Genomic DNA, 20,423 nt, shown 5'->3' with positions numbered 1-20,423 from the left:
AGATTTAAAAAAAAAAGTGTACTGAGCAGGCTCAGCAACGAATGGCTAGTGAATATCTAATGAACAACTAGTACATTGTACATACTAGTACAAACCTCGTTCGGTCTCAAACTTCTCGTTGGTCTCTGGAGCATTACCAATGTTTCAGCTCCAATAAATAAATCTCGACTGCTGACCTGCTAGCAGTAAAAAAAAAAAAGAAAAAAAAAAGAAAATTAAAAAAAACAACCCTTTCTTCTGATTGGCTACAGATCATTTTGAACTGAGAATCATACAGTAAAACAGTCCTTCAAAGTCAGTTTGGATCTATTATCTGTTATTTATTTGAAATCAAACAAATTTTCTCAACAACTTCTGAGAACATGATTAAGAAATGATGCAGAATAACAAGGAAGCGCTAGCAGACCAAAGCTGCAGGTTTCCACTCTGATTTCTGACATTCGGACATACTAGTGCTCATAACAACACAACAGCAACAAAAATACATTGTTAATTCTCAACAAGATCAAAAATAAATTAGATTTCATCTACTCTGGCATTTGCATATGAAGTACCAAAAAATTAAGACAATAATTATGACAAAGTAAAAGTTGAACATAAAGTATTTTGCACTTGATTGATATGTATAAAGTACAGGATGCTGCTGAGGCCGGTGCTCAGCTGCTGCTAAACACTTGAGTCAGACGAAGATGCGCAGCCACAAACAGCTACCTGCACAGTAGGAAACCATTCAAAGCAAAATGCTGACATTCAGTTTGATCATCGTGTTCTCCGTCTAAAACAAACTGAGTTTCTTAGCACTTCAGGACAGCTGCTCATAAATACTGGATATTTAATGAAAGGGATTAAACTGAGAGCTCTACTCATATTTATTGAATGAGAAGATCTAGATGCTGGATGAGAATTAATATTAGAAGTTTAATGGTTGCGATTTGCAACCATTTATCTGCCACCAGCAGATCTGAATTTGAAGGCCTGTGGCAGCTCTGGGGAAAGCTCTTCTCCAGTTTCCACACTTTCTCAGGTTAGCTTCTGCTTTGCTTTACAGAGCTGGTAACACAGGAGAAGTAAAAAAAAAGGAAGCTGCTCAGTGTGGACTTTTATGCACAGCTGAGTGAAAACAGCCGATATTCTTTGCTTACACTCAGAGGTGAGAGGGTTCAGAACACAGTGGCACAGGCCCTTAGACCGGTCAGGAACGCCACAGTAACCACTGTTTGCGAGAGATTGTTAGTTGACACCTCATGACTGCAACGGTCAGTAGCAGATTGCTGCAGTCAGTCATAGCCGCAAAGAAAGGAACATGTTGATAAAGACGGAGAACGCGAGGATATCACTGAATGTCGGCCCGATGCTTTTATTCACGTCTGCTTCAACTACAAATGTGGAAGACACTGTATCTGTTGCCAGGGGCGACAGGAGTCTCCATACCCACCAAGTCCTGAGAGTCATCTCCATGGAGACAGACATGTTTACATCTTCTATAAAGTGTTGCACGAACTCAGTGGAAGATAGCGGGAGTTTCACATTTCACATCAGTATGCTTGTGTGTGCTCTGTTCAGCAGTCAGCACCGACATGGAAACAGAGGATATGTGATGGTATCAAATGATGGCACTGTTTAACATGTTTGGCTAAACAACAGAAATACAGTGGAAGCACTCGAATAAATAAAAAGGAATAAAAAATAAATATACCTCTGTTATGAAGGGATATTTTAATGAGCTTCAGGCCCACTGTTTTCATTTTCCAGATTTTGATCGAGAAGTTTGCAGGTTTTTAGGACAGAACATTTTCTATTAGATGGCAATGTTGGCAAGAAACAGGTTCCTCATTTCTAGACGGACTTTGTGTTATTAGTCTCTTCCCATCTCCTACGATTTATGTGGAAACAAGCTTAGAGACTTCAGCTCTTATAGGTTTATATTTTTTCATAAGGAGGTTTTTGGCCACTTTTCTTGCTCAATACTTGACAAAATAACAAAACAGTAATTAAAATCTAACGATCACTGTAATTTTCAGATCTAAACATGAACCTTTTCCACAGCAGGAACCAGGGTCAAACTGCCAGGAGACCCCCCTTAGAGTTTCATATCTGTCTGTTGCACACATTTGAGCTATAAAGGTTCTTTAAAGATCTTATTAATGAATGAATGAATGTTTGAACTGACCAGTCATATAACTTTGTGTGTGGTTCATGCTGCAGTGCAAACATAACCACTAGACTTTGTATTTAAAATATATGTCCAGCTACAGTTTGATTAGGTTTAGGGAAACATCGTGCTTTCTGGCTCTGCTTCCTTCACTGCTGTGTGTGGTGCATGCTGATTGGTTAAAGTCTGAAAGGAACACTGGAGCCTGTTCTTGTAAATGTTTGCTCCAGATTGTGTGTTGCTCGAGTTCCTGCGGGTGAAAAAGTGCTTTTAGACCCAAATGAAAGTTCTTAAAAATGAAAAAAAAAAAAAAGGTTTGGAGTGGAAAATCACAGGTATAGAGCCAATATGAAGATGAAACTAAAGGCTAGCAGCTGTTTCTTTCATGTTTGGCTGGTTGTGATGGCAGAAAAAAAATGGGAAGCTGACGAGGCCTGAGCGGTCAGCGGCGTTACGCTCCACATCGGTCTCCACTTTTACAACAACGGCTACTACACAGCTAACAGTGGACCACAGAAGAGATGCTAGGCTAACATCAGCCACATCTTTCCCTTTTTGTTCCTCTGGTTCCATCTGTGAAAGGTTTCCCATCAGTCCGTGTCTCAGTCAGTACCAGTCAGTGCAGGCTGATTTGGCCATTCCTCCGTCAGTACGGAGGGTTGTGTCAATCACAGGATAAATAATAACAGAGCTTCTCAACCTGGTTTTGGGTTATGACATCAGATTTTATAGTTGGGTCGGGTCGGTTCCACGATTACAGGACAGAACTGATGCTACAGGATATCAGCGGACTCGTTTTTATCTCTACCCGAGAACAATGTGGTGTGCGATCAGTTTATTAGCCATCGGGCAGGCTGACCAGGTTCAGCTACCCTTCCAGAGAGGCTGTTTTCATAGTTGGGCAGACTCCACCTACACCACCTTGGTGATGGTAGTCCTGGTTCTGGTTCTTTAAGCCTGAAATCAGACAATCAGCAGCCAGTGAGAAACAAATGAGCCACTCATGTTGCTGCACAGTTGAGGACAGCTTGAGCTGGGCGGTCTCAGACCGATCTGCTTGTTATTGTAGTAAAGATGAGGTCAAAGGTCAGTGCTCTGGTGGGGGGGTCCAGAACGTTGATCTGGCAGTATTTTGGATCTGTGAGCAGGTTTGTGACCGCTGATTCTGCAGATGCTTTTTTTTTTTCCAAAAAAAACAAAACCTCACCAACAGCACTCCAAAGATCCTGAGTTGCTGCTCCCCAGGTGCATCTGGAAGGTAAAGTTTTCAGAACAAGGACCACCAACTGCAGTCCAAGATGGTGGACAAGAGCCAGGTAACTACACCTTATTTATTTAGGAGCTCTTTGATTGGTGGTATTTCAGAAAGCGTGGGCGTGCCTGTTTAAGGATTAAATATTACAGCGTGAAAACAGAAACAGCGAAATGGAAGGTCAGAGTCACACCGCGGGAAGTTTACTTTAGATCCAAACAGCAAGCACGAACACAACAGCTGAGACCCAATGTGGCGCCCTGACCCAGAGGTTGAGAAGCTCTGTTTAAAATGTAAAGACGGCCGCAGAGTCAGAGTGACCCACCAACCTGTGCACAGGAAGTGTGCATCTGTGTGTGCGTGTCTGACACCGTTTCTTTTGTCAATTTTTTGCGTGTTGGGGTTCAGAGTGACTATCAGAGTTGTTGTCCAAGAGTCTGAGCGTGTGCGTCGCACCAGGAGCTCCGTGTGTGTGTGTGCAGGTGTGTGAGCAGGCATGTGTTATGACAGGACATCCAGCGTGACCGTTCCTCTCTGTTTTTTCAGGATGGCAACGGCCTGTTCGTGTGTCGCTCCCTGCAGACTCTCTCCGTTCACCGCCAGGATCTGATCGCCTCGTTTCAGACGCCCGTCCACCGCTGCCGCGCCCTGAAACCAGCCGACACGCAGTACGTTTACATTCCCAGTGCCTCGCAGCATATGACATCATCAGACAGAGACTGGTCCTGACCTTGCTGAAGACGGTCTTCACGTAGATTGGCAGGTCTCCATGCGGACTGCCGAAGCCACCGACGATGCTGAAGCCGAGCCCCTCTGAACCTTTTTCTAGGCTGATGCTGCGAGGCCGTGGACCGCTGACGAGGAGGGGGAGGAGGGGGAGGAGAGGCAGGAGAGACTCGGGGTCAAGTCAGTACTTCCTGTTATTACTCCTGAGTGTGTGTGTGTGTGTGTGTATACTCACTCAGGCTCTGCTGTGTGTGTGTCAGTGTTGTCCGACAGACTGGAGCTGCTGGTCAGACTTTCCACCTGAGAGGCGATGGCGCTGATGTTGGTGTCCGCCACCACCTGAGAGACGCGTGCGTGCACGCGCGCACACACACACACACACACACACACACACACACACACACACACACACACACACACACACACGTTTAAAAAGCCTAAGTATACAGAAACAGGAGGTAAAAAGGACTGCAGCACAGAGAACAGATGGACACTTAAAACAAAAGAGCAGTATCTGATGCATGAGTGGGACAACAATAGGCGTCTCTAATGCGATGAAACGAATTCTGGTCATGTGAACAAATGGCAAATAAAACATCACAAATATCTTCAGTCCAGCTGCAGATATCTGACGCTGTATTATAGCACACCAATCATAGACAGAGTTAGCATGAGCTCAACCACCTCAGTATAAGCTCCTAACAGTTAGCTCACATAAAGTGTTCAGTTAGCTCACAGGAAGTGTAGACTGCAGATTTTCTGAAATAAAAGTCAGTGAAGACTTTACAAACTATCTGCATCAGAGCCGCTAAGCATACATCCAATCACGGGCCGAGTCTGTGACCTGAGCGGCTCTCAGAGGAAACTGCTCTCTCTCTGGTTATCACACTCCTAGCATGCAACAGTCAGCCCTGGATGGACTGTACTGATAACACACACACACACACACACACACACACACACAGAGATCAATACGAGCCGCAGAGAAATCAGAATAATTCATGCGCGCTCTGAATGTAAACACATGACAGACCTCTGAGTCTCTGAGCGGTTGGGTTCTCTCTCTTTACTGAACATTTTTATCCCCTGAAGGACAAACGTGACAGTAAAAGGGCGTTTTATGAACAAATCCCAAAGCAGCACAAACACTAGGGAACGCAGGCAGGATTTACTTCATGTCATTTGGGTGCACACACACTGATTAATGATGATGCTGTCGAGAAGCTAATCATGAGCTCCGGAGGCTCTGGTGTTGTAGAGACTTTCCCATCGAGTGATCCAGAACGTCTCACCCGGGCTTCCATGTTCTTCCTGTGATGCTCACAAATAAAACAAACTTCCGATAACACACGGAGAGCAAAATCTCTCCGTGTGTTATCAGCTCATTGCTGCGTCTTTGGTTTGTCGGGCAAATATCAGGCAGTGGATGAACTTCCACCCTCTGGCCTCAGGGGGCAGTAACAAGCTCACTGTGGTTTGGTGCAGCAGAATGAGGGAAAATTTGTTTTGTTTTTTTTGTCAGAAGTATTTTTGGTGTTCCACAGTGGTTCTTCTTCTTCTTATTGCTTTACCTTCTCCTCCAATCAGAGGAAGAACGCACAGTGTGTGTAGTCCAGACTCCAGCGCACCCCCCCCAACAGTTGCAGAAATTACTTGGCCTGACCCTGTTGTCCACCTCAGTTTTCCAGTAAATCTGCTGTAATAGCAGGGTCACACGCTGAAGTGTTGTTCACCACCTGCATTCTCACAGTCCTCCCCGTGTACAGGTGCGGCAGGCATGTTTTACCTGCAGGCTGATGTTCCCGTAGCTGTTCTTCAGCATGGCTACGACCTCGCTGTGAGACAGGCCGTCCACAGACTGCCCGTTAACACTGACGATCCTGTCTCCCACCTGAAAACACAGAGGGACACGTTTCCATCACTTCCTGGAGACGGCCTCATCTCTCCAGCCTCCTCCTACCCTTAAACCAAGCCTCTATACTTATAACTGATCCAACTTTTACTTTAGGGGGGGCATCGTGGCCCTGTCACGAAGTCTGCTCCCCGCCTGCACACCCACACAGCTACAGTGAGACTAAAGTTTGATTTCACCCTGTTTTTTTTCACATGGTTGGTGGGTGCAGCTTTCAGGTGGAAAAGGCGTGGTCTCACTCACCTTGAGCTGGTGGGTTTTAGCAGCGACTCCGCTGGCCTGAATCATGGCGATGAAGATGGGGATGTCACCCAGAGGACTGCCCTTCCCTCCTGCTACACTCACCCCAAGGGAGTCGCCGAGACCCTGAGATACACGGGTAGAAGAATAAAAGGAGAGCAGAATGACATCTAGCTTTAACCATGAAATCACAGCTACGGGGGTCTTTCTTATCCAGAACTCACTGGGTTTTTTTTTTCTTGTGGTTTGATGGAAATAAAAACATAAAAAGGTGGACGCGGACCTTCTCACTGTGCGGTGACAGTGACATCTGGTCTGCACTATTCATGTGAGTTATTATTTTACAGCAACCAAGGGGTCAGAGGTCAGGTGACCTACAGTGTGTTTTGTGTGTGCATGTGAGGTCATTACCCTGGTGATCTCCACTGTTCGGATGCCTTCGTCGAGCCCTGCACACACAGCAGAGAAAACACGATCAGTGCGCTCTCTGTAATCAATACATTTGCATCACTGTGACCAATCACACGTGTGTACCCGAGGAGGAGGAAGTGATTTCACCAGTGGGCTCGGCGTTGTTGTTGAGGGGCAGGTTTGAGGTTGGGGGGTCAGATGGCTCAGGGGACTGTGTGAGGGACGGAGCTGGAACGCCTGAGCTGTTTGTGCTGGCGTGACTCATCTGAAACACAGACAGGAAGTGTCATATCAGCTCATGCTGCTCGCCATGTCAGAGAAAGAAAATCTAGTTCAGGTGCTCCCAGGTGAGGAGGCGTGTCCATCATCGCTTTACAGTTTACACAGGAAGCAGGTTTATTTTGTTAAAGCTGAGATCAGGACAACCCTGGCGCTCTGTTCCAGAATGAACTCAGACCCGGGGTGGGTCATCGTGGGAGAGAGGAGCAGAAGGAACAGCTGGTGAGCCATCCAAGCCTGCTGGTTTGAATCCCTGCTCAGGTGTCCTGACTAACTTAAGCACAAACAAAAAAACAGAAAGGACTAAACTCTGATTTAATGAACCTGTCTCTCTGTGCTCTTCTTCTCTCCTCTTTCCCTACTGACGATTGCCCCTCCCCGAGCCTGGTTCTGCTGGAGGTTTCTTCCTGTTAAAAGGGAGTTTTTCCTTCCCACTACCACCAAGTGCTTGCTCATTGCCATCTGATTGTTGGGATTTTGTATCTTTGGGCTTCTAGTATTGCTTATCTTACAGTGTTAGGGACCATCATAAATCTGAACTCTCTCACACCTGGCTCCCATGTGAGTTACGTCTGGATGTGATCCAGGAGGCAGCTTTGAGTCGGCCGAGCTCCAACAGGACAGGACCCCGAGCACACTGCAGGACGGACACACACACACACACACACACACACACACACACACACACACACACACACACGTTAAACCAGACCACCTCAGAGCTGCAGTAAAGACTTTTATGGTAAACTAGTGTTGAAGTTAGCATTAATTTGAGATCATCTCAAAAAAAGTGTGACGCCGACTTTGAGGGAAGTCGTGGAAAGCTATAACAGTGGGAGGAATTTACTGACGTGTTACAGGGCTGAGAATAACTGAAACATCCACCGACTTCCAGGCGGGGAAACAGGAAGTGAGGGATGCTAACGCATTCCTGCAGCTCTGTGTTAACTCTGAGATGATTTCAGCAGCAGAAGCACATAATGAAAGGTCTGCTTTCAGAGTTAGATTCAGGTAGCGGGGGAAAGACTGAGCAGCAAACACACGAGTGTTGGAAGAGAAAGTGCTGGAACATGTTCCCTGAATTCCTCGTGCACTCTTTGTGTCCTCGAACTTTTACTTTTTCTACTTTTTCTAGGTGAAGAAACATGTCATACACCACTGCTTTAGTGTTTCTGGGTCAAAATAAATCCAGTAAACTGATTTTTTTAGGTCTGTCAGCGAAACACAGAAATCTCTCACTTCAAAACGATCTGTTAGTGCGTGATATAAAAAGCTCCGTCTCAGCACGTGCTTCTGATTAAATGTAGTATCAGTACTTCTACAGATCAGCGTTACTGCAGTAAAAGCTCAGAGTACTGTTCAGCACCTTCAGGATGGCAGCCACGGCTTCCTGGGAGGCATGTCTCGCGTCATCACCGTTCACTGACAGAATCTGATCTCCCTGCATCAGCCGGCCGTCCAGCTCAGCGGCGCCCCCTCTGACCACCTCTGAGATAAACACACCGCTGCCACTCCTGGGACAGACAGACAGACAGACAGACAGACAGACAGACAGACAGACAGACAGACAGACAGACACACACACACACACACACACAGATGACATTTTCTCATCTGTAATCAAACACAACGTTCCAAGACAAACTTTAAGCAGAAACAGATTTAACTGTGATGTTTTCCTGTCATTATAATCAAAAATGAGACGTAATCCTCCTAAAATCAGATCTCATGACTTCCTTAATTTTCCTGATGGGGTTTGTTTTGTTTTTTTAATGCGGACCTCTTCCCGACGATGCTGAGCCCCAGCCCTCTGCCGCTCTTCTTCTGCAGCTCCACCTTAAAGACGTCCAGGTTCTCCTCGTCTCTGTACTGAGCTTCGTCCCTCAGGACTGTCAGACGAACCTTGGCCGGTGTGTGACGCAGGGCGGCGATCGCCTCCTCGTGGGACGCCCCGCGGAGGTCCACTCCATTCACCTAAACACACACACACACACACACACACCCCCATGGTGGATGTATGATCTGTGTTTGTCCAGCAGGGGGAGCTGAAGCAGGTTCATTTCTGAGCAGACAACATTAGATTCTTAGATTCATTAGAATCTGAACTTTCAAATCTAAATATCTCTTTGATCCAACCAAGTTTTTAATTTAATTTTTACAATTTTATGACCGCACTTTCATGTTCATGAAATCTGACGACTCTCTGCAGAAGGTCGGACCTCCTGCTGTGAGCAGGAACTACATGCGCCAGCTAACGTTATGGCTCGGTCGAGTTAATGTTTACATCCTGTTAATGATGTAATGAAAGGTGGATGGGCGCCTCCTCCCGTAAGTGGTGCTGTGTCTGTGAATACCTCCAGTATCTGGTCTCCGGCCCACAGACGCCCGTCTCTGGCTGCAGCTCCTTCTTCGTACACCTCGTGGATCACGATGGCGTCCTAGTGGAGAAATGAGAAGAGAGGGTGAGGCCTGGGTGGAGTCATGAACTGAAGATGAAGAAGACTGATCTTCATCATCAGAGTGGAACGCTGTCCTGGCTTCATGTTAAACACTAGGGCTGGGTATCGTCACAGATTTCTAGAATTGATTCGATTCCAATTCACAAGGTTCTGATTCTATTCTATTCGATTGAACTTTGACTCAGACAGTCAGAAATATTATAATTCTCTCTCTTCAAATATTTTTATAGTGAAGCACAAGTAACGATTACAAATTGCCCCATGGGCTGACATCGCTTCATTTTTATATTTTTATCACCAAGACAGACAACAGACAACCAAGACAGTAGAAAATACCAAAAAGGGCGGATAAAAAAACAAAAACATCCCTCCCTCCCCGCACCCTTCCCTTATCCCAGAGTGCTATCACTTTGTTATAACCTAGGGTAAAGTCCACATAGTAGTTCTTGTTTGTCCATAGTTTACAGATATTCAGTGAGTGGGCTCCAGATTTGATGGAAGTCCTCCAGTTTGTCATTTATATAAATATTAAAATTCTGATCATTTATGAGTACTGACACTTGTGAGACTTCATCAGAGGTGTAAGAATCACAGCAGATGCCTTTGCGTCAAAGTAACTGAGGATAAAACACAGAAAAACATGAAGGAGATTTTCCTGGCCTGGCCTTTTATAGCAGATAACCTTAAAAATATTCTGCAGTAGAACAAAAACGGAAGAAACCCATGAACTATATGAACATTACCTGATGCTGCTGAAGTGAAGTAGAGCAAAGTTACAGAGGTTTTATTAGAGACACAACTAAGCGTTTTTCAATTTGGCATCATTTAAAAAAGTTTCAATTCCTTCGGTATTGAACAGCAGAAATGACGCTTTCTTGTTGGAAGTCATCAAAAAAAACAAAAAAAAACAAAAAACAGCGACCGACAGCGCTATAATGTACCAGTAGACTGGTGGGTATTAAGCAAGCAAATAATGCAGAAAACAGAGCTTTGAGATGGGAAACTGTTCTTAAAGTACACTGAGAGAGAGAGAAAGAGCTGTGCAGAAAGTGTGATTTTATCGTGGTGGCAGTAAAACAGCAAAAGTAAGAGGGAATTCATGACGATGTTTATGTGAAGCGTAGCATGAATCTTCTTTTGCTGCTGGTTCAGTCAACTTTGGTTGGAGAGTCACAAAACCTGCAGCTTCAGAATCTGTGAGCTGTTGGCTTTCAGCTCCAATGGCATGTCTGTGTACGTGCCGTCGGGTGAGAAAGCCGACATTTCACTGATTCTGATGCGTCAGGTCCGCGCTTTGTGTTTACGTCTTTGTGTGGAATCCGTTTACCTGCTCTCATTTACTGTTTTAGCCGTTTGGTGGTTGTTGAAATAGTTTTGTGAGGTGTAATCTGAGATTATGGCATTTCTGGCAAAATACATTTATATTTAAAAATCGATTTGGGATTTAATGAATCGATATAGCATTCTCAGCACCGTCCTCGATACTGAGGAGAGTGTGAGACTCTCACTCAGCTCTGTCTCACACCAAATACTAAACACAGATTCTACAGGTAAAGCATGAACGTCAGGCTTTCTGTCACAGAACGGTGTGTCCAACACTCATTCCTGATCACCTGTAAGTCAGCCAGTTATTTTCTGTAAAAACCTTATTTAACGGAGAAACATTTTAGCTGCACACGTGAACATCTAGCGTGTTTGGTGCCACTTTAGCTCAGTGGGATGAGCTGGCGACCACGTGCCATGGGGCCGGGTTGGAGTCTGACTCGCAGACCTTTGCCGTCTTCCCCTCCCTCCCTCCCTCTCCCTGCTTTCCTGTCTGTCTACACTGTCACTATCAAATAAAGGCATATAAACAAGTAAATAAAATTAAAAAAAAAAAAAATTAAAAATCTGACACTTTTTAAGGAGTTTCCAGTATTTTTGATCCTTAATAACTTTAATAGGACAGACAGTAACAGCTGTTAGATCATCACTGAATTCACAGCTGGTTACAAAAGCAGGTATAGCACTAGACTGTAAACTCACACACTGTGTGTGTGTGTGTGTGTGTGTGAGTCTGTCTTTGTGTGTGTGTGTGTGTGTGTGTCTTTGTGTGCATGTGTGTTACCAGCTGTGTGTCTCTTCCTCCCACTATACTGAGTCCCAGTCCAGATCGACCTTTGGAGATCTCCAGCAGTGTCTCCTGACCAGGAACCACAGCGCAGCAGGTTGGGTCTGAGGAGGATGAGGATCAGTTTACTCTTAGAAACATGAAGTCTGCACGTCGATCTGATTTTTCACAGTTAAATGTCTGTGTTTGTACCTCTGTGCTGATCGGGGCTGATCAGAGGAGGAGAAGCTGCCATCCGTTTACTGTGTGACTGGACACACACACATGCACACACACACACACACACACACGTACACAGATCAGATGTATTGATAGAGGCTCTTGTGTGACTGATAAGAACAAAGTGAGAATGAAGTGAAATAAGTCCATAATAACAGTAACCACACCAACATCAGGAAAAGTGAACAGAAACCCTGCACAGTCAGTCTGGTGTAACATCATCATACATGGTGTGACACTGCTGCCCTACACCAAAGCCGTCACGGCTTAGAAGCAAGCCGAACACACCAGAACAGGAAATTAAGTATTTTCTCTTCCAGCTGATGCCTCTGAGGCCTCGGGGTCTTGGTACTCCAGCACGGCCCTGAAAGTCTGAGCTGCACGCCAAGCCGAATCACTCGTCACACTTCAGCAGCTGCCGGGGGGCACAGGGGTCAGCGTTTGCCTCCTCAGAGTGAAGACTCACTGCAGACTCTTCATCAGAGCCTCACTGCGACGGTTGATGGAGATGATGATGTGAATCATGCGCTGTGGCCTTCACAGTCTTCACAGGAGCGTGAGTCTGAGCCAGCATCCAGAGGTTACTGAGGCGAGGCATCCTCACCTCACTCTGCAGCAGCCTCTTCTTTTTGAAACCACACAGCACCATCCCCTCCGAAGCATCTCATGATCTTTCATGAAGGCTAAAAGACTTCAATAAAATTTTTACAGCCAATTAAAACTGTAGATGTTGGATGTTCTGCTACATAACTTTGCACTTTTGCTGTAACAAAACAAATTTCCCACCTGTGGGACTAATAAAGGCCATCTTATCTTATCTTATCTTATAGGATTCACCCTCATAACGTTTGGAGCTCAGTCAAATTTATAGAAACAGGAGCTGCCGTGCATTGCACTTGAGAGTGAGATCAATTCTGATAGTGGGACATTTACCTCAAACAGCTTTTATTAGTGTGATATTTCATCTTTAACTTAAAGGATGTGGGCGCTTCCTGTGAGGTTACCTGCTGCTCCAGCATAGCCTGCAGCTCATTTTCTGGAGACTCTGCAGCTTTCAGCCTCTGCACAGGAAACAGAGCAGAGCAGGTCAAGGAGACGCATTCATGTCCTCATTCAGTCACATTTCTGGGACATTTGGACTGAATGAGGACAAAGTTTTTAGTATGAAATATGTTGTCTTGCTGCATTCTCAATCATCCAGGTAAGTAAATCTCCAAAGGTTGATTCTGTTCATCTGGACATAGCATTTTCAGTTGGAGAAACGTTTTGTCACTCATCAAAGTGACCTGTCCAGGATGTGTACATCCTCATCATTGAAAGAGTGTCCACTGGCCTGTAGAATCAACCTTTGGAGATATGAAATATGTCCAAATAAAATCATTCTTCTGGCTGTTTTCACTTTCTTGGATGTTGGAGACCTGCAGGTCTAAGGGTATGTTTTACACCTTATCTCATTCGTCACTCATAATTGTTGATGAGATTCATAAACAGGAAAAGTTTTTTTTATAGACAGAAAGATAAAGTTGACGATGGTCAGAAGTAAACAGAAGACAATAGGTCCAAAATTGGGAAAAATTCACATAAAGTCTGGTCTGTTTGATCAGAGAATGTCAGTATTAAGGTCCCCAAGGGTGAACATGTAATAATCTGAATGATTACGCCCTGGGGGCGGAGTCTGATGGCTGTGTACCTTTCTGAAAGTGTCGGACTCTTTCAGACTCTCGGGGGCACTGTTCCTGCTCCTGCTGTTCTGCTCGGCTTCGTCGCTTGGCTCGTCCTGTTAAGCAAACCTCAGATCAGCTCACACTTACGACTCGTTCCCACGTTTCTGTTTCAGGTTCAGCATCACACTCACCGGTGCGTCCGACAGCGGGTGGAGTGTCAAGCTGTCGGGGAGGCAGGGGCTGTCAGAGGGGGTGGATCCACTGAGCAGGGCGGGCGAGATACACTGACACACAAACACAAAAATGAACTTTGGTGCTCGTCTCAAATGAGCAGACGCCACTTTCTCCTCTGTGGAGGTCAAAGCTGGATGTTGGTGTGTTCTGAGCGCGCTCACACAGCTGATGGACTTCCACATAAACAACCAATAACCGACTGTTTCGTGACCTTAAACTTCAAAAATGAATATTTTATCTTCTTTCTGCAAACACTGAAGGCTCATCCATCTGTTAAACGCTAACATACATCTTTACAAAGGACAGGAAACATTACCTGCAAACTTTTACCTAGACCTCCTGCAAATTCTCACAGGTTAACATTTTCATCAATATGACCAAACAAATCAGATCAAAACATTTTACACACAGCAGTCTGAACATTGTGACGATTAAACCACGGCCATTGAAGAGAACTCCATCCTGCCATCACTCACACTCACATGGACGTTTGTCTAAATGATCTCACAGTGACCTTCACCTGCTTCCTCTGGTCTGTTTTCAGCTTTGACGACAAACCTTTTTATTCTTTTCACACTATCTGGCGACATTAACGAGTCTGTAATCACTCAGCCTGACACAGTGACATCACAACAGACAAAATTACTGCTTCACTCAACAAAAGGATTTTAAATGCAGTGTCACTGCTCAAAAGTGGAGAGCACATATCCAAACGTATGGGGAAAGAGAAGCTGTATCCTGAATCTGTGTGTGTGTGTGTGTGTGTGTGTGTACCTCAGGGCTGGCCGGGCTGAGGGAGGGTGGTGGAGGGGGAGAGGGGAAGGGAGGAACGGCCATCTGGTTTATTGCATCGTCGTTTCTGCAGAGACACAGAGGATCACGAGTTTTTCACTTCAGTATGAACAAAGACTGCTACACACACGCCTGTACTGTATTTGATGTCTCCTTTATCTGTGAAACTCTGCTCTTTGTTCATGTGAAGCATTTATGTCTAATTACTGACTCTGTGGTGGAAGAATTTGTGGAATTGTTTGATAATAATCTACCTGAAAATGATGATGCATGTGGCATCCCTCAATTTGCAATGTCTAAAAATTCTAGATAAAGTGGCTCCTCTCAAAATCAGAAAGGCAGCACTGTTAAATCCCTGCCCAGGATCATAGAAGCTATCCGCAGCTTTAGGCGAATATGCCGTTAAACTGAGCGCCTGTGGAAAGCCACAAAACTTGCGGTTCATAAGCTCCACTTAAAATAGCTATTAACAACATAGTGAAAGATGCAAGAGCCACTGATTTCTCTAAACTACTTGCAGTAGGAAAAAAAATCCTAAGGTTCTTCCGATACAGTGAATAGCATCATCTCTCCTCCTACTCCATGTACACCAGTCTTCTCAGATATGGATTGCAATGCCTTTTTAAGATTTTTCCAAGATAAGATTAGTGGCCTAAGAGGAAATATAACTCCCTTAGATAGCCCCTTCAACTGTGATCTCCCACATCCCATAATTATAATTATAATTCTCTGTTTCTTAAAGTTTTTGACGCCATGGGCCCTCTGTGGTCACGTTGATAAACTGTTCCCTGCTATCTGGCTCTGTCCCCAGGTGCTTTAAACAGGTTATTCAATCTGAAAAAGCCTAACCTGGATCCAACACTTCAGACAAGCTACAGACCCATCTCAAAACCTCCTTTCATTTCTAAAATATTAGAAAAAGTCTTGATAACTTTCAGTCAGGTTTTTCAAAGTTACACTGCACAGAAACAGCTCCCCTTAAAGTCACAAATGACCTTTTGATGGCCACAGACAGAAGGTGTTTGCTCAGTCCTTGTTCTACTGGACCTTTTTGATCATCAGATCTTAATCCACCACTTAAATCATATGGTAGGGATATCTGGATCTGTCCTAAAAATGCTTCACCTCATTTGTTGTAGATAGATCACTTTTGGATTCAGTAGGAAACCTTCGGTCAGATATTGCTGAATTATCATGCGGTGTTCCACAAGGATTGGTTTTAAGCCCCTTGTTATTTTCATTATATATTCTGCCTTTAGGCCTTATCATTAGTGGTTTCAAAATGATTTTCTACCATCTGTATGCAGATGATATCAAACTGTACATCTTGTTTAAACCTTGCGAATTAGACAAATTATTCATTCTAATGGACTGTCATAAGAAAATTAATGATTGGATGGCAAACAATTTCCTGCAGCTGAATGCAGACAAGACTGAGTGTTCAATTCTTACTCCAGAGTATCAAGCCTAAAATCAGACAACATGTCTGACAAAGGCATCTTTAAATCACCTTCAAGCAGTCCAAAATGCTGCACCAAGGCTGTTAACACACAGTCATAAATTCACTCATATCACTCCCTTGTTAAAGTCCTTGTACTTGCTTCTGGTTGGGTATAGATATCAGTTTAAAATCCTCATTCTTACTTTTATTTCTTTATGAGGAGAGGCCCCCACTTATATCATCGAGCTTCTTCACCCTGACTCTTAGATCCACTTAGTTCTTCTGACTCTTCCACGGACCCGTTTGAAAACAAAGGATCACACTTTCCAAACCCTAGCACCAATTCTATGGAACAGTTTACCTCCTCTTCTACGCACCATTGACTCTGTGACTTCTTTTAAATAACAGCTGAAAACGCATCTATTTAGACAGGCATTTGGGTAACGCTCTTGTTCTTGTGTAGTATGTTGTTTTGTCTGACATGTTTTTATATTCCTTGTAAAGCACTTTGTAACACATTCCTGTCTTAAAAAGTGCTATACAAATACATTTTACTTACTTACATCATGCAGGATGATGTAGAGGTGTGACTGGCCTGAGGGATAACATGCAGTGTTTCACATGTGACGCGATACTACAGTGACACGATAATGGAAACAGCCTGAATCAGAGTGCCTCCCCTCTGACTCAGCATTGAGCAGCAAAGACGGATTTACTTGAGCAGGACAGACCGAGTCCGCTCTGGAACTATGCGAAGCTTTGTGACTGTGCCATCAGATTCACCAGTCTCTCTGGTTTAAACTCAGAACGTCTGTTGGCTCGGAATTTCAGTGCGTCGTGGAGGTGCAGCAAAGCTGTAAAAGCAGCAGAGGAGCTCATCTACAGCTTCGACAGAGCAGTGCAGCTCTTTAAACTGCAGCAGCATGACGGTGATGCTTCACAGAGCTGAGGGTCAGGGCCCAACAACAGGCTAAAGAAATTTGTGATCCCGGGAAAATCCACAGAGGAGGACAACCGGAAACAAAGCTCCACAGTCTGAGGTCCTCCTCAGCAGCTGCAGGTTTCATCTTTTTAATCTTTTTTAAGTAGAGAGAAATAAAAACAGCCGGACGTTTCGGTTTTACTGTGAAGGCTTCTCCTTGTGTGCTCTTTCGAGTCTCACACTGCAGCATCAGCAACGGTTTCTTCTACGTGGTCGTCCATCTGTTACTTTGTGCTGCTGTAGAGCCACCGACACGCCTCACTGATGACTCACTCATGTTTCCTCAGCATAGTCTGTGCAGCTCCTGGTTTCCTCACACCTCTGGGCACTCCCCACCTGGTCTCCCCCTCTAGGTGGGAGTGCCCAGTTTTTTGTTTTTTTATCCCTCCCCGGATGTTAGTTTGATCAATACATTTAGAAAAAAGGAAACACAGATTGACACAAAAATAGAAAAACACAAAACCATGAGAACAAACTTCAGCTTCACAAACAGGAAGTTCAAACCTCATCACTCCTGCACTGCAGGGACAGCTACGCCAGCACTTTCTCATAAAACACTGCCACCCAGTGGTGAAATTTTAAATATTAATTCAACTATTTTCTTCCACGGATCTGAAATTTGATAAATTCGGATCACAGCTCTGCCACACCTGCAGAATTTGTGTGTTTATGCCTTACGCAGCAGGTATCTTCTGACTGTAAAATGGGCCTCCTGCTCATTCGATCACTGAGGTTAGTAAAAAGTTTGCAAAGGAGTTTCTGGTCTCGGTCGCTGGTTTCAGCTTTGATTGAATAGAACGTAGTGTTTGCTTTGGAACTGAAGGACCCGTTACAGTCAGAAAGGAGGCCAGAGAAAGCAAACGATCCAGGCCGTATTCATCTGACCCCAAAAAGGCAAAATTGTGATGATGGAAATGTTCAACTTCATGCCAGGACATCACAAACCTAAGACGATATTCAACCTTTATGTACAGTCTCTGCATACATCAACACACTGCAAAGTTCTCATGACTCAGCTGACTCACGAATGAGAGGAACGGCAGGCTGAAATAAAGCAGAATTAAGTTTTAAACACTGACGTGTAAACAGAAAATGTAACGCTGTAATGGCAGACAGTGTGACATCATCTCTCCTCCTCCTCTTCCTCTCCTGATAGGACCATAGTTGTAATCCAAACTCAGGCTCAGTCCACCGGGCCCGGCTGAAGAAGGATTTATTATATCTACAACTGCAGCAACAGCTTGGCGGGTAACAGAGCAGAAAACAGCAGCAACGCCCCCCAGAGAGCCGACGGACATGAAGGAGGGCGTAGCGCCATATGGAACAACTCCGCCGTCACTTCAAACCCTCAGAGGAGCTGTCTGAAGCTCGTTGGATTTGAGGCATCGCCATTAAATGGAGCCATCTGCATCAGAGGAGCCGCTGAGATCCTCGTCCTGCTCTTATGTTCATTCTCAGAGCTCATTACTGCAGCACTCAGTCCGAGGATGCCATCCGCAGGAAGTGCAGTGCAAATCTGGGTATCCTGTAATGAATCTGTCACCAGACATCACCATGAAAACTCACCGCGTCCGCTCCATTACAGCTTTACCGCAGCTCATAATGGGCGTCTGTGCTGCGGTCCACAGACAGAGTAACAGGACCATGCGACCACAGCAGCATTTTAAAGCTTTGGCAGAACCCCGACAGACCAAGTCACACCTACAGATTTTCTCTCCCTCTTGTTCCTCGACCTCCTTTGCTTCTCACCATCACCTGCTGACGCACTGCTCCGTCGTTGGTGACGGCGCAGAGAAATCCAGCTGAGCAGCAGGTCAGTTTCCGCAATGTGATTCCTGTCGAGCTGAGCTGAGGGGACACGAGTCCACAGACAAAGTGTTAGGGAGGGTTCAGGATGGTGAACCTGTGGCAGTAAAGATTTTTGGTAGCTGTGCACGTGGCATTAATCTTAGGTGACTTCCTTCTCGAGTTATCACATTCACAAGATTTTCAAACAACTTGACCTCTGACCTTGAAGTTGAGGTGATGGGTTTCAAACTCGTCTGTTCAATTCAATTCAATTGAATCAATAATACATACAGAGAAAAACCCAACAACCATATGACCCCCTATGAGCAAGCACTTTGGCGACAGTGGGGAGGAAAAACTCCCTTTAAACAGGAAGAAACCTCCGGCAGAACCAGGCAGCCCCTTCTGAGCCTCAGATGTTTAATAGCCAGCCAATGTGAAACTTGGGTGGATGACGGAGTAAAAACGTTAAGATGTGCATTTCTAACCTAAAGGTGGCGCAACTGAGCATTATCATGGCACCACCTGTTCTACACCTGCTGTCGGACTCATGTAAGACCACTGGATTATCCAGATGGGATTCCTGGAAGTTTCTCATGCCTTCTGCACAAAGAGTTTTTCTCTGCACCTGTGCAGCGATGCACAGAGATGAATCAGGAGCTGTCTCCATAACAGGAATTTTTCATGATTTTCAGCCCAAAATAACAAATAAACACATATATGAAAGTAATTTGCTGCATTTCCGGCTTTTTTTTTAATGAGGAAGAGATGCTGAGGATGGTGATGATGTCATCACCTCCAAACCTGATGTAATGATTGCAGGTCAATCAGGAACTTTACATTTTTTGTTTCTGTGAGTGAAAAGTGACGAAATCCTGATTTTATTTTCTAGTTTGTTGACTTCCAGTCTCCATGTCGGCTCTTCCTTACGTCATCATTTTGGAAATCAGTGAAACAGGAAGTCGGACGTGTAGACTGGCAGGGAAACAGTTAACCGTGTTAGCTTGGTGCCGCTGCGACCTTCATTCACTGATAAATCATTCAGCTGCAGCCCGTGGACTCGACTTTAACGAGTTTTCTTTCACCTGGCTGAACACGGCGAGAGTGCCAACGTCCTGCTGCTCTGACACGATTCAATCAGAGCCGCCAGGAGGAAGGAAGAAGAGAGAGAGAGAGAGAGAGAGAGAGAGAGAGAGAGAGAGAGAGAGAGAGAGAGAGAGAGAGAGAGAGAGAGAGAGAGAGAGAGAGAGAGAGAGATGACCATCATAGGAGTCGAAACAGAACGCTGATATGATCAGGGAATCATGGGAGGAATCCCTTCATCTCATCCAAACACACCACCTCTTCCTCCCCCTCCTCCTCAGCGCCATACTGATCCCTTCTAAAGACCACGTTTACCTCCACAAACCCTGAAAGGCGCAATGCGTTCACGCTGCAGGAAGAAGAAAAGTGTCCTGAATGTACCACAGAGACACAAACTGAACTGCAGGAAACAGTTTCCTTCATTTAATCAGCCAAACAAAAATATTCACAAGGAAACATTAAATTTAATATGATGATCATAAAAACATAAAAAAAAGTTTCTGTATTTTAATATTTCAAATTCAAAAAAACAAAAGGAAGTTAAGAAACAGCAGACATAACTTCATGTCCAGAATATCTGTGTGTAGTGTTCCAGATATCTGTGAGTCAGCGCAGATCAGCATTTATTACAGCTTCAGTCAGATGTTTCCATCACTGTCTCACTCCAACACTACAGCTG

The 20,423-nt window shown here is 44.8% G+C and overlaps 1 protein-coding gene across 13 annotated transcripts in view; it reads right to left on the bottom strand.

Moving 5' to 3' along the window:
• Positions 1 to 299: 299 nt before the first annotated feature.
• patj (PATJ crumbs cell polarity complex component) overlaps positions 300 to 20,423 on the bottom strand; it is an 83,381-nt gene continuing 63,257 nt past the window's right edge. For all 13 annotated transcript variants that reach the window (XM_019351410.2, XM_019351408.2, XM_019351407.2 and 10 more), the window contains 17 exons: positions 14,433 to 14,517; positions 13,616 to 13,708; positions 13,451 to 13,537; positions 12,765 to 12,821; positions 11,734 to 11,791; positions 11,539 to 11,645; positions 9,327 to 9,410; positions 8,753 to 8,946; positions 8,339 to 8,486; positions 7,523 to 7,609; positions 6,817 to 6,958; positions 6,694 to 6,731; positions 6,286 to 6,408; positions 5,917 to 6,021; positions 4,366 to 4,469; positions 4,135 to 4,258; positions 300 to 4,052 (listed from right to left, as the gene is read on the bottom strand). In XM_019351410.2, the coding sequence (XP_019206955.1) occupies positions 3,906 to 4,052; positions 4,135 to 4,258; positions 4,366 to 4,469; positions 5,917 to 6,021; positions 6,286 to 6,408; positions 6,694 to 6,731; positions 6,817 to 6,958; positions 7,523 to 7,609; positions 8,339 to 8,486; positions 8,753 to 8,946; positions 9,327 to 9,410; positions 11,539 to 11,645; positions 11,734 to 11,791; positions 12,765 to 12,821; positions 13,451 to 13,537; positions 13,616 to 13,708; positions 14,433 to 14,517 (1,783 nt within the window). In that variant the 3' untranslated portion in view covers positions 300 to 3,905. The remainder of the gene's footprint in view (positions 4,053 to 4,134; positions 4,259 to 4,365; positions 4,470 to 5,916; positions 6,022 to 6,285; positions 6,409 to 6,693; positions 6,732 to 6,816; positions 6,959 to 7,522; positions 7,610 to 8,338; positions 8,487 to 8,752; positions 8,947 to 9,326; positions 9,411 to 11,538; positions 11,646 to 11,733; positions 11,792 to 12,764; positions 12,822 to 13,450; positions 13,538 to 13,615; positions 13,709 to 14,432; positions 14,518 to 20,423) is intronic.

This window comes from Oreochromis niloticus, linkage group LG23 (assembly GCF_001858045.2).
Source record: "Oreochromis niloticus isolate F11D_XX linkage group LG23, O_niloticus_UMD_NMBU, whole genome shotgun sequence".
Lineage (NCBI taxonomy): Eukaryota > Metazoa > Chordata > Actinopteri > Cichliformes > Cichlidae > Oreochromis > Oreochromis niloticus.
Note: the sequence above shows the minus strand (reverse complement) of the source record. Positions and strands in the feature narration are given on the sequence as shown.